We start from the raw sequence: 13,754 nt of genomic DNA on the forward strand, positions 1-13,754 counted from the left end.
ATTAGTAAAGATACGGTAGAAGAGACTGCACAAGTAGGTTGTGGTATCGTAGTTGTGGGAGTTACTGAAGCAGGTTGTCTTTCAGGTTGTGTATGTTGTGTATCTGAAACTGATAAAATTGATCCTGCTTTGGGTTAGATGGCCGGACATCTGTTTCAGACCTTTTTTCTATGATGCCTTCGATTTCTCAGTTCTCTCCCCAAAGGATCCCTGTCATCCCATTGCAGATTCCTTCCTGAACAAGTGATTTTGTGATGCTATATGTGTGCTTTTCTGTGTGCACAGCTGGCAGCTGTTTCATTCCAGTTTAAACTCTAATTTTTAGATACATCTCATCAGTCATTTGCTGTATGTTTGTTTCCAGGCCCACAGTCATTCTAGAAGCAGAAACAGTCCACATCAAAATTATATGTCAGAGACTGAAGTATTTTGGCAGCTGATAGCTTGCATGTGCAGCAGGAAGGAGTGTGTCTTGGCTCTCCTGCTGCAAGAAGCTCTCCCCAAGTACCTTCGTAGCACTGTTGGAATATTCTTAAGAGTATCTGTTTCCCATGAGTTATCCAGCTAATAATTCACTCATCTTCCAGACACTTAATATGTTCTTAATGCTATTAAGCGACTTTTTTCCTTTCACTCTTCCTGATAAGCACTTGGAGAGTTTCATTGGAACTCTTGCTTACTGTGTGTGACAGCTTTTGTAGGGTTTCTGATGAGTTATGTGCTAATTTTCTAGCATCTGTTTTATTCTAGGAAAAAAAATGTTGCAATTTTTCTGGTCCCTTCCATTTGGTGTGTTTGTGCCTTTTATTCTACACACTGGTTCAGTTCTGTAGCTGTGAGCAGTGTTGTACAAGGAAATTCTGACTAGTAGAAATGCAAAATCCCTATGAAGATCAGAGTGGAAGACTGGAGGAACAGTGTGTTTTCACTGTTATCAGCTGCAGCTTTGAAATGGGAATAAACCTGTGTTTTCTGATATACCCAGGAATGAGCGCTTGCATCTGTTACTGAGCAGCTGAGTCTGTGCTATTTAGGTGAAAGTTGGTCATTTAAATTGAGATACCTTGCATAAAGTAATAGAACAAAGCTTCAATGTTTTTGTTTCCCTAGATCTGACAGAAGAGGAAAAGGATGAAAGTTGCAAACTTGATGACTTGCACAAAAAGCGGAGTCTTCTTGCAGCATATTGCAAGTTAATAGTGTATAATGTGGTAGAGATGACTGCAGCTGCTGAGATCTATAAGTATTATGTGAAGGTATTGTTTTAGATAAGGTTGTTTTTCCTATCAGTGCATTTTAGTTTTTGAAAGTGTCTTCAATGTTTGTGAAGGATATGATATTAATAGTGTTGCAGCTCAGAATCCTGGTATAATCACAAAAGGGCTGTAAGATCAAGCAGAAGTGGGGCAGAGCTCCTCTCTTGGTTCCACAAAGGTACCTCATTGCAGACAAAGCAACTGAAAATTGAGGAGAGGACATGTCTGTCTGCACATCTGCTCCTCAGCTTCTCCAGAGAGGCCACTGCAGAGAAGAAGTTTATGGGTGGGGAGTGTTTCAGCTCTTGAGGTTCTCACACAGAAGTGGTCAGCTTAGTTCATACAGCTCACACAGTCCATATGCAGGTGCCTACATTTCACAGGTGTCCCAGGGTTTAGTACAGCTTCATCCACTCTGAACAGGCTTTCAGGGGGAGCAAGAATATCAGGGTGGGCAGTTTGCTTGAGTCAACTGACAGGAGTTCGGAAATACCTGAATATGAATCTTGATCTTTGCTTCATTTGCAAGCACTGGTAAAGTACAGAAAACTCTATTTCTCTCCTGACAAGGCTTTGCCCTTTTTTAAGAATTAACAATTCATTATGAGTTAAGAATTGACAATCAATTAGTTGTTAATACTAAACAATTTTAGTGGAACTTTGATCCTCACGTTACTCTTAAAGTAGCATGCCATTGCTTTACATATGAAATACTATAAAAGGTCTAGTTTTCATCTTTTAGCTTGCATGTTCTGATATTGGGAGTGTTTTAGGAACTTCTTGTGTCACTTGAACAGTCATGTGGTTTCTGTACCCCTGGTGCTAAAGAAGGGGAATGATAATTCTCAATTGTTTTGTTACTGTTAATAGACCTACAGTGATTTTGGAGACATAATTAAAGAAACGTTAAGCAAGACGAGGCACAATAACAAAATTCAGAGTGCCAAGACACTGATTCTCTGTCTGCAGCAGGTAAGGTTAAGATTAAAGCAAGAGGCTGGGAGCTCTTACGATAGCTGTATTCACAGTGAAGATTTTTGCCTCCCATGCCATAATTATTCAAAATTATTAGAAAACCTAGTGAAAGAAATTACTTCTTTTCCTGCACTTTCTGTATGTGTTGTTTTTGCATGTGATAATTAATAACTCCTTTCAAATCATTACACCTATTTTAAAAGGTGATTTTGTCCACAATTTTTTGTCATGTTTTTAATCTTCAAATGCATGGTATATTAGAACTGATGTGAGATTATGAAGTGTTTCTTGGGACATGGTAAGTGTCTCTTAACAAATGTTAAGGATATTATGCTGTGTTTTACGGACTATCTTAATTCCTTTTGAATTTGAAGAATCATGAATGTGCCTGTGGCTGGTCAGCTCCAACCCCTGGTATTTTCAACATTTTTTTTCTGGAGGAAAGTGGGTTGCAGCTCTTCTGCAGGGTCTCAGTTGCTGGGGCTTGCAGCTGCTGATAGCCAGTTAGCTATTTTAGCAGCTGCTTTTGCCAGCTCTGCCCGTGGCCAGAGCCTCTTCTAGCCTGGAGTCCTGCTGTAATCCAGAGGACAGGCTCTTCCCGGGGATACTGACACACGAGCTTTGGTTATTTCACACACATTGCTGGGGGGCTTAGATCTGTGAACCAGCCCTTGAAATCTGAGCTGAGATGAGTCTAAGCAGCATTTGGCTACATATATTCTGCTGACATAGTCAGGACTTTGTGTTTAGGTATCACATAGACAACAGGCTCTTTCTGGCCTTTGCTTGACCTTGAAAGTTCACAGGTTCACAAGAACAAGCTACTTCCATATTCTATTAGAAAAAATTCCCAAGGCACAGTTAATTAAGCTCAAGATGTGCTTTTGACCTACTCGTACTCTCAGAAATTGGACTATGGTGCTGCCAGACTTGCTGCTTTGTATTTGCATTGTGCTACCTTGAAAGCATCTAAGGCAAAATTTGGCCTTTGGGGATTGGTTCAGAAGACCTGAGAGGAGATGAGGTCAGAGGGGCCATCATCTTCAGCAATTGGTTCTCTGTTTATGCAAATCATTTTTTATTTTTATTTTTATTTTTTTATTTGTGCCTGCCTTATGAGCACAGCAGTGTCCTTTGTGTCAGTTCCTTGTCACTGTGCCATTCATGTGCTTCAGAAGCACGACTTACCTGCTCTTCTGTAAGGCTTCTGTCTGTGTGAGGTAACTGTTGCTTGCTGTGCCTGTCTCTGTCCTCCTGGTGCTTTATTTGCCTGTAGGATTACCTGTGTTTGCTTATCTGAGACTTCTCTTGCAGCTGTTTCAGACACATGCAGAAAGCCAAGACAGCAATAGTGGTTTGGACTTCTCCTCTGCTTCCTTTACAAACATCAAAGAACTTGCTCGTCGCTTTTCACTAACATTTGGTTGGGACCAAGTGAAATCTAGAGAATCTATAGCCATGATACACAAGTATGTGCCATGTAACATCACGTTGTCCATGGTCATTGCTTTTGTTAGTTGTCTGTTTTATCTGTTTTATTACTCTGTTCTTTTCTGTTTTTCTTTCAATAGGGAAGGGATTGAATTTGCTTTTCAAGGAGCTACTGGAGTAGATGGAAAATGCTTGCCTCCTAACTTGAGCTTTCTGGCAATCATCAGTGAATTTTCCAACAAGCTGTTAAAGCCAGACAAAAGACTAGTGTAAGTTGAGTTCTTGTACACCATCACACACAGCTTGTGATTTGTGTATCCCTGTTCACAGGACACTTGAACTTCCGTGTGGTAGAATCTGCTGAAGGGCTCTTTAGAGAACATCTGAAATCAGTCTGCCCCTGAGGCTGTTAGTTTGAGACATGCTTGTTGAATTTTGTAGGAGTAGTTATTTGAGATTGTATGTGCAATATGCATTCTAGATCTTTCTTTCACATAGTTGTGGCCACATATGGCAGTTCTTCTCAAGGAAGGGCTGTTAATTTGGTGGAAGAGATTTGTGACTTGACTGGTTAGTGGAGTGGCAGGAATGCTTTTCTCAGCAGAAAAGTAAATAAAAAGATTGAGTAAGAAATAATGCATGGATCATTATTTTGTAATTATCTATTTCTTCAGCTTCAGGCATCAATTATGTGAATTCCATGGAATATATTTGGAACAGAAGTATATGTGACACACTTCATAATATGGATATTTAAATCCAAGAATTTACTATTTAGGTGGGAATATGCCCTGATCCAGTGGGCCCATGTTTTACAGTGGTGAAAATACTTACATTTAATAAGAGTGATAGCCTTGTTTTGGCATCAATGGGGTACTAAGCATCTGAGAGTTGTATGAGTATTATTACTTGTATGTATTATGAGTATTGTGATCTCTTTTTCCCTGCTTTACCTGCCTCAGCTCTGGTCATTTTTGAGAAAGAAGTAACATTCTTCCTTCTATTTGACCTTTAGCATTACTTCCTTAGTCAGTGCTGTTCATTTTGGATCTGGATCTCTGTGCTTCAGTGTTTTATTTACAGATTCTGTAAAAACAGGTATTTCCATTTTCCTGAAAGTATTTCCTGAAGTCATGGGAATGTTAGATGAACCATTAATACACATCTACCTTTTTGAATTTCTGAGCAAATCACTCCAGTACATGACAAGAAAAGTTTTACTTTTGAAAGAAAGTCAGCAGAAATGGAAAAACCCAGCTATCACATCTTGCTGAGCTCTGTGTAACTTGCTTTCTCCTGTGTCACTTTGTTTTAAATTAGAGAATAACTTTCATGGAAATCATCAACCAGGTTTTAAGTAACATGGCTCAAGAATGGTAAAATGTCTACTTTCCTGTTTTTTCACATGACACAATTTACTGACAATTGGCAGCTAAACAGACAGTTCATTTGAAAAAATAAATTCAAAGCTGGAATGCAAAATGCAGAGGAAAAATAGTCAACATACACTAATTACAAACTCTGAGAAACCTAAAGTGGATAATCTATGGGTACTGATAACTTCATTTTCTGTTCTTGCATTTTTCTCCGATGAGACTCTTGGACATCTGCTCCTAAAATTGATTTTCATAGAATCCATAGGACCTCAGGGTCATCTAGTCCCAGTCCCCCTGCCATGGGGAGGGTCACTTTCTACTAGACCAGGTTGCTCAAAGCCTCATCCAGCCTGGCCTTGAACACTTCCAGGGATGGGGAGTCCACAACTTCTCTGGGCAACCTGTTCCAGTGCTTCACCACACTCACAGTCAAGAATTTCTTCCTAATATCTAAACTAAACTTCTTTTCTTTCAGTTTAAAGCTGTTTAAAGCCTTGTCCTATTTCTACACCGTTGAAGAAAGTCCGTTGAAGAAAGTCCCTCCCCAGCTCTTTTGTCAGTTCCCTTTAGTTACTTGAAGGTGCTCTAAGTCCTCCACACAACCTTCTCCAGGCTAAACAGCCCCAATTCCCTTATCATGTTTTCATAAGGGCAGTGCTCCAGGCCCCAGTTTGGACAGTTTCTCTCCTGTAACTCAATACTGTCTGTATTTTAAAGAGCTGTAATCATCTGTGGTAGCACCCATGCAATAAGTAGTTTTCTGTTAAACCATCCTTGAAAAACTGTCATTTCATTTACCTCTAGGGAGTTGTTTTTAATTGAACAGGAGGAAAATATTTAATTGTTGATATGGGCAGATTAAAGCTAAATCCTCACAGTTTTTTTTCCTAGGACTATATTTAACCTCTTGATCAGAGGATATATTCTAGAAGTATATTCCTGAATGTATCAGACACATTTGATACATTCAGGTAGGTTCATTCATGGAAATGTTTTGTGGGTAATACAGAACGTATCAGGGAATGCACTTGACTTCAGTTCTTATTTCTTTAGGCCTTCCCACTGCTGCTGGGAACAAATGGAAAACAATAAAATTCACCGGAGGGGAAATTGCAATTTATCCACAAGTACATTCATACTGTGTTTCTAGAATAACAGTTTCTATTCTGGGAAGCCTAAAGTGCCTTGCAGAGGCTGGAGATTATATTTCCTCTTAGAAATATTTAGGTTTAGCTCCATCGTAAATTATTGGATGGAATGTTTTAGGTCAACATGAACTTTGAGAAATAAACATCTGGTTATTTTCATTTTTCTTATTAATCATAGGATTGATGTCCAGGTCTGTATGTTAACATATGTGAATGTACCTGTAACAGATGAGATACAGAATGTGAGCATTTGTTAGAAAGGACTATATTTCAACACCATCAAAGTATATGGACTTTAACCCTCTCCCCTGTAATTGCCCAGGCTGTAGCAGTAAAATACCTGGCTTGTCAATTGCTCTGTACCACAAAATGCACACAAGAAATGAATTGCTGAATAGCAAGCAGCATGAAGGGCCTGATTCCTGAATCATTAGGAGTCTTTCCATTGACATTGATAGCAGTTGGATTAGACCCTGAGACTGTAGTTACAATATGTGCTTGTTTGAAACCAACAAATTCCATTACCAGGGTTTCTTGATCCCTGGGGCCCCCAGAGTCCAGGACTCTAATTGTTTTGGAGTCGGTGCTTACTCTGACCTCCTCTCAGCACTGGTTTTCTTGTTTTGCAAAGCAAATGAAACGTCTGATATTTTCCAGGCCACTCTCCTAATCGGAAAAAAAAGAAAAAAAATAATATGTTGTACAGGCTGGCGTTAAAACTGTCACTTCTGGTATTTGCTAAGGTGGGGTCTGTTTTAACAACACTGGGCTTGATTTTAAAGTGATGAACTGTAGCTGAAATGTGGTGAATATCCAGTTCCTAATCCTGAGTTAGACTTTGGTTTTCTTTTTTTATTGTTATGAAGTAGGAGTGGGTCAGAAAGACTTTGTCAGAAATGTTCTGTTTTTAAAATAGAGCATTTGAAGAAGGCTGTTTTGCTCCAGGAAAGGTGATAGGATCACTTGGGATCAGGAAGGTCCAGTGTCAAGTCTCTGGATTGAATCAGACTGAACAAGGATTTGAGACAATGTTTCCCACATCCCATGTGTTGTCACAACTGCAAAGCACTTAATTGCCTCTTGCGGACACTTGAAATTTTATTGGGAAGCTGAGAGAATTGGATTGAGATAATACAGAAAAATTGTTTAATTGGTTGTTCTTGTTTTTAATTTTGATAGAACAGGCACTCATGGTGTAAAAACCCCACTGCCTGACCTGTCCTGTTTCCTGTACTACTGAACCACAGGGAGTATCTCTGGCCTGGGATCTCCTTTGTGTTGAAGTCCATGACGCAGAAAAGGCCACCAGGAGAAGAGGTGAATCCTCATAAAATTCTGCTCTGTTCAGGTTGCTACTGGCTGCAGCAACTGGCAGTGACTTTCCCTGCACAGGAAACTCTTTCTAGAGGCTTACGTAATTTCGTAATTTCTGTGGATCTAGCATTGTTTCTAATGCTAAAATTCAAGCACTCTTTTAGCTTTGAAGACATTTGCATTTTAAATAGATATTTCAGAGGTGTCAGATATTTCAGAGAAAAGAGGTGCTCTTTCTTCAACAATTCTGTTTGCACCTTTGAAGAGTAAAGGGAAAATCCTTTCTTGCAATACCTGCCCCAGATATTGAAGGGAATGATACTGAGTTTCCTTATGCTTGCTTTTGTTTTTGTCCCAGGTATGGTTACTTACAGAGGTACATAACAGAGCCACTGTCCTGCAGAGGAGATGAATGGCAGCCCTTGGTCTGGTACAGAAACTCTTTATTGGCAAATGAAGATGAGGAGAGCTCTGTCTTCGGCAGTTTGGGAGAGTGGCCCCCCTTGGGCTCATCTAAAACATCTTTTAAAAGAAAATTGTCTAACGGTACAAAAACTTCCCACTTCTTGATTGGCTGTATTTGCTTTATCTGTCTGTCTGGAAAAACTGCTGTATTTGCTATTTTGCTTTGCTTTAGCAAATTTGTGTGTGCTAAAATGTACTCCATGCTTTGTATTAGCAGTAAGTACCACAGTGTGTTGGATGTTGTGGATTTCCCAGTTTGAACTGTGGTTTTGTTGCATTTTTTGCAACAAGCTTTATTGTTGTTAAAGGTCCATTGATCACTCAGTAGCACTAAGGTTGGGCTGAAGATTCCGAGTGAGGAGAATTCAAAATAATCTGAATTCTGCTTTGTACTAACATCTGGCATTTGTCCGAGCCACTGAGACTTGATTGATTGCTTTTAATTGTTAACTAAAGGGTATTCTTGCTTTAGGCCCTGTAGATAATTGAGACAGAAGAGGTATTTCCAGAAGCTGATTCAGATCTTCAGGCCAAATAATCTTCTAGGGTTTTTCTCTCTGTTGAATTTCTAGGGAGCCTGTAAGATTATACTCCCACCTTAAAGAGTTATAGTTAGATGGGCTGCATCCAGGCTTTAGCAGCATTCATGGACTGACAGTCTGTAATGAAGTATTCACTGCATGGATATGGTGGGACTTAATTAAAATGTAATAAAGCCATTATGAAAACAATTGCTAGTAAAAATGCTAAGTGCTACGGACATGTGCAGTTGTGTGTGGAGGAAATTTTTCCAGTGTCCTTTAGTTTTTCTCATTCTTTCTCATAAATCTTTTCAGTGACTTGCCTCCAGAGAGCTTGTTCCTTTGTGTCCCCAAGGGCCCTCCTTTCTTGAGCATTACATAGACTCAGCAGTACTGATAGCAGTTATGGACCAGAGCCAAGTTCATAAATCTAGATTGCAAAAATGACCAGTGGGCAAATTAAATGGATTTTATTTTAAGTGGCTTTTAGCTGTCTCCTTCAATAAATGAGTGCTTTGCTCCAGATCTCCTTTTGAGCTTGGCCCAGTTGTTTCACTGCTTTGGGGAACATATTGGAAATGTCCATCTGAAGACCTCTGAGGGTGAGGCTGAAGAATAACTGTGTTCACTCTCTGTTGCAGGGTCTTTGCCTGAAACCAGCCAGACTGAAGCAGGAAGCAAAGCCCTAGAAGGGCAGTGTGCTTCCCAACTTCCTTCTGCAGCAGGGAAAAGCAGAAAGAGGCTGAAATCTCAAGAGATGCGCTTGCAGGAGCATTTGCCTTTCCTTTGTCCAGGAGGGCTGCGCAGAAGATACTGGTGAGAGTTTGATGTCTTACAAGCTCCTTCACTTGTTCTGGCATTGACACTCGGGGTCTCTATCCTCTGCTTCTGTTCCTTGTAATACTTCAAGAGCTAAGGGTGTGCTCCCCCCTGTCTTTCCTATGGGCTGTGTCCCAAGGACAGGTTGGGGGTTTTTGTTTCCTTAGTCCAATATCTACATTTGCTGCTTTCTCCTGACACTGCCACAGGGCTTCTGTGCCTTCTTGGAGTAATACCAAGTGTGCAGAGAAAGACAAGGAAGGAGGAAAGTTCTGTCCCGCTTCTTGTGTCCAGATTGGAGTGCTGTGGTGTTAGTTACTCTCTGGCTGTTTGCTGCAGCCAGACAGTAAGTTTTTACTGCATCTCTGGAAATGAAAGAGGATTCTTGTCTCTGCACATCTGCTATTAACTACTGTGTACCCGGTGGCTTTCTTTTAGAGAAGTGTTTGTGTGCAGCATGCACACACATCCAAGTGAAACCCCACGCAACTTGGATGTAAGAGAGGTGTTGCAGAAATAGGGGATCTGGAGTCTACTTTTGAGCAATCACAGTGCTCAGCTGCAGTATTTTCCTTTAATTCAGTTAATTTATTGAGGTGTTAGGTGCTGTTTCCCATATTGGTAGGTTAAAAGGTGAATCACAAATCCTGGAAGATGCATACTTTTCCAGGTTTTGGGACACATGTTAAATGGACCTGGTGAACAAGTAAAACAGAACAAAAATGTACTGAACATGAAGATAGCTCCTGTTTAAATCAATGTTTTGCTTCTGAACTGCTTTATTGAAAATTCCTCAGAGCATAACCTCTGTCATCCTGGGAAATTCTGGGCCAGTAACTTTAGGCTACCTTATGTGGATATCAGCAGATCTTACTATGTGAAATACTCTGCCTTAAGCACACTTGTGCCATGTGCAGCCTCTGTTACGAGATTTGTCAAGACAGCTATTTTTTGGTTTGTTTTTTTATTTCCAGCAAAGATGAGATCAAGACAGAAGATGTCTCTGAACAGAGTCCAGCAGAAGATGCAATTGAAGATGTTGATGTTGTTGGTACAGAACAGGTAATTCTGGCTGGTTTTCCAGCTGTGAGGACAGCTGTAGTTGAGGTGGATGAATGTCAGGTCAGAGTCTCCTGGGTAGCCACATAGCAGCAAAGGGGGTTGTTCTTTTGTGGCCCTTTTCAGGATGAGAAAAGGGGGATTGCCCTCTTCACTTTCCAGCTGCAACTGTAGTTTTCTCCTTCAGTACAATCTACATTTTTAAGGCAATCCTTATTGTGGCATCTAGACATCCTTGGGTCATTCCTAAGGATTGAATGTCGCTTAGGATTCAAGAGGAGGATCCTGTTTCCTTTTTTCCCATACTGTGAAGCTTCCTGATTAAGAGCTATTTGCTGCAGTTGCTTCGTGTTACTGACACATTGCAGAGATGGCACTGCAGCATGGCCTGCGGGGAATATCTGCTTCAGAAATGGTGTTTGCATTGTGCTCTTTGGATTGAAAGACTCGGAATGTGTCTGATCACTGTCAGCCCAGGGCTCTTGCTGCAGTGTCCCATGTTTCTTGCCCTTTTCCAGTCAAGGCTGTTGGGCAGATTAAATTGTTCCCAAACAAACTGGGGATTTGATGAGAACATTGTGGGCTTGGAGTGGCAACCAGCATAGCCAGGGGGTTGTCTTGTGGGCAATGACTGCCTTTGGGATCCCAGTTTGGCAGAGCTGCAGCTGTCTGCCTGGGTCTCAGCTGAACCCTGGACTGGATCCTTGCAGCAGGGAAGAACTTTTAGCCCCTTGGGCCAGTGGAGTGCAAGGACTCAAATAGGATGTTGTACAACATGCTCTTGTGGAGTGACTGTACAAGCAAAGGGGTGGGGTGGGAAAGAAAGGCTGTAATTTTTCCTGTGCTGCAGCTAATCGTAACTCTTCTGCCCTGTAAAGATTTCTGTGTCAGCCACTACAGGCGGCTGAGCAGTTCCTTCAGGTTTTCCTCCTGTATTTCCCCCTGCTCTCTGCATTCAGAATGTAACTCAGTGTTTGGCAGGCAGTATTTTTGCAGTGAGTCAGGCAACCCCTTGATTTCTAGTGACTCTGGTTATCTGGGATCTAACAGGCATGTTCAGACTTTGCATGATTTTTGACTTGTTTAAGTAAGTTTTTCCTGTAAAGTTTAGCAATTTCTTTTTCATGTGAGTGGTGGACTTGTATTCTTAAAAAGGATTAGAAGTTTTAAAAAAAGGGACTTCTACCTTTTCTTCCAGTCACATGAGTTTTAAAATGTAGACTGTTTAGCTCATGTACTTGAAGCAGCTCCTACTGAAGATAGAAGAATTTAAGTTTCTGGGCTTTTTTGGGCTATTGTTATGATCTAATTATTAAGGTTCTTTAGAAATACCTCTGCCCGAATTAAGGTACAAACGAGACCATATGCCAGTCAATAGTATGAGTTTTATTTGATAGAAAATATGAGAGAGAAAGAGAAGAAAAGAGAGAAAAAGAGAAGTAAGAAAAGAGGTGGGGGGGATAGAAAGAGGGAAAGAGAAAATATCCCCATCCGTGGATCCCAACGATGTTGCGTTGATCCTCTCCAGCCGGTCTTCTCGGTGGTGGTGGTCCCCCCAAAAGCACAGGGTGTCATGAGTTAATATACACTCAGACCAGGGGCAATGTCCAGGCATGTCCCCCCGGGGGAGGGGGCAGCCTCTAGCTGCAGACTCTGCATACATCACGTGTACTCCTGTGGTGCCAGGCCTAGCACTCTGGGGGGTCTGTGATGGATTGTGACTCCCCCTCAGCTGCCTCTCACGTGAAAGTCCCGTGGATGTGGCCTGTGGGGTTGGGGGTTCCACAGCTGGGCCAGTCTGTGTAAACCTGGCTTCTGTAAGCTGTGCTCTGCCCCCACCCCAAACTCAGCCAGGGATGATTCTCAGCACAGCTGGTGGCTTTGGCCTTTGTGTATGCATACCTTTCCCTCAGCTTGAGATGATTGAACAATAGGTTTCCCTTTATCTAATCTCAGCAGTTTGACTCAGTCCAAAGTCCCAGTCAGGTATCTTCAGGGAGGTTTCTTTGATTGTAGCTTCTTTATACACTTTTTGTTATAATGAGCAAAACTTTATATCAATGTTTGAGGCATGAACTATTTCAGTCTCTGACAGCTATGGAAATGCTTCTTTCCTTTTGTGGAAGATCTAGTTCTTTACAAGAGCTGCCTCTCTGGCTAAGCTGCTGAATGGTTAGATGCTACACTGTTACTCCGATTCTTTATGTGCTCTTACATGATGTGTCCTTCATAGTAGAAGACTGACTTAATCTCTTTTTTCTTATGGTATAGGACAGTTAAGACATGGAGAGAATGAAGAGAAGTGAAGCACACAGTTACGTTTTTTCCGCAAACTGTTTAACTTGACAATGTAGCGTGAGGGCATCAGCTGAGGTGGCTGCAGACATAGATCAAGTTGTCTCTCTGCCTGTGGGCATCCACCCAGAACAAGTTTGTAGCACTGTGGTTGATTTCTCACCATTTTTGGCTGTGGGTGTTACTGAGGTGGCTGCTGCAGTTCTAGGGTTGGGCATTCTGAGCATCATTACTCAACTGCATCCTCATCATTGATGCTGCCTTGAAAAAACTCCCAGCTGAAGGATTGGAATCAGGGTATTGACAAATACTGAATCAAAGACTGTGAACTAGGCGAAACAAGCGTATTTGAATCATGTGGAGGCAGTGCTCTGCTGGATGTGTTCTTTACTGTTTGAGATAACCAAATGGAGATCTACATGTTTCCTTGTACCTGGTGCTGGGGAGAAAGGAGCCTGGCCCAGCTGTGAACACTGTGACCTGCTGGGTGAAAGCAAGTGCCATTTCCTGCCCGTAAAATGGAAACCCTGGATCAATTGTCTGAAAATATTTCTAAATTCCATTGCTTAGAGAGATATGGTTAGTGGTCTGTAGGCATCAGGACATGTTCCTGGGAAACCTGTATCAAGGCTTCAAAGTAACAAAGAAAGAAACAGCAGACCAGCTGACTATTTTCCTGTGGAAGAAGTCTTTTGTACACAGTGATCATGTGGTGTTTACTTGGAAAAAACCTGGACGGACAATGTAAATAGACTGTAAATATGGCCATTCAGAAGTAGGGGATTTTGCATTAAAATTTGGCACATGATCTTCACTCAAGAGTGTGTCAGTGGCAGGAGGCTGGGGAGTGCTGGCTGCTTTCACTGACCCTTCTCACTGCTCCCTGAAATTGAACATTGCAGTAATCATATCAGCTTTATTTTATATATATATATATATATATATTTTGGATTGTACCTGTGTAAAATAAACTACAGAACTATTGCTATCCATTAGTACTGAATGTGCAAGTGATCCTCCCACGCCATGTTTGGAGAAAGAATGGCAGCAATGTGTGCTGGCCTTTCCATTTGTTATGTTATTCCACAGGCTGAG

The 13,754-nt window shown here is 41.3% G+C and overlaps 1 protein-coding gene across 3 annotated transcripts in view; it reads left to right on the plus strand.

The window, feature by feature from the left end:
• Positions 1-13,647, plus strand: part of LOC146444496 (cohesin subunit SA-2-like) — a 59,058-nt gene extending 45,411 nt beyond the window's left edge. For 2 of the 3 annotated variants that reach the window (XM_085055989.1, XM_085055999.1), the window contains exons 26-33: positions 1,111-1,256; positions 2,127-2,228; positions 3,546-3,700; positions 3,803-3,931; positions 7,859-8,046; positions 9,128-9,302; positions 10,280-10,367; positions 12,636-13,647. In XM_085055989.1, coding sequence (XP_084912115.1) covers positions 1,111-1,256; positions 2,127-2,228; positions 3,546-3,700; positions 3,803-3,931; positions 7,859-8,046; positions 9,128-9,302; positions 10,280-10,367; positions 12,636-12,644 — 992 coding nt within the window. In that variant the 3' untranslated portion in view covers positions 12,645-13,647. Of the gene's footprint in view, positions 1-1,110; positions 1,257-2,126; positions 2,229-3,545; positions 3,701-3,802; positions 3,932-7,858; positions 8,047-9,127; positions 9,303-10,279; positions 10,368-12,635 lie in introns of those variants that run through there. The other variant, XR_014850910.1, reaches the window with a different exon arrangement.
• Positions 13,648-13,754: the final 107 nt, after the last annotated feature.

Source organism: Lichenostomus cassidix, chromosome 1 (genome assembly GCF_008360975.1).
Source record: "Lichenostomus cassidix isolate B80296 chromosome 1, HeHo_3.0, whole genome shotgun sequence".
NCBI classification, from domain to species: Eukaryota; Metazoa; Chordata; class Aves; order Passeriformes; family Meliphagidae; genus Lichenostomus; species Lichenostomus cassidix.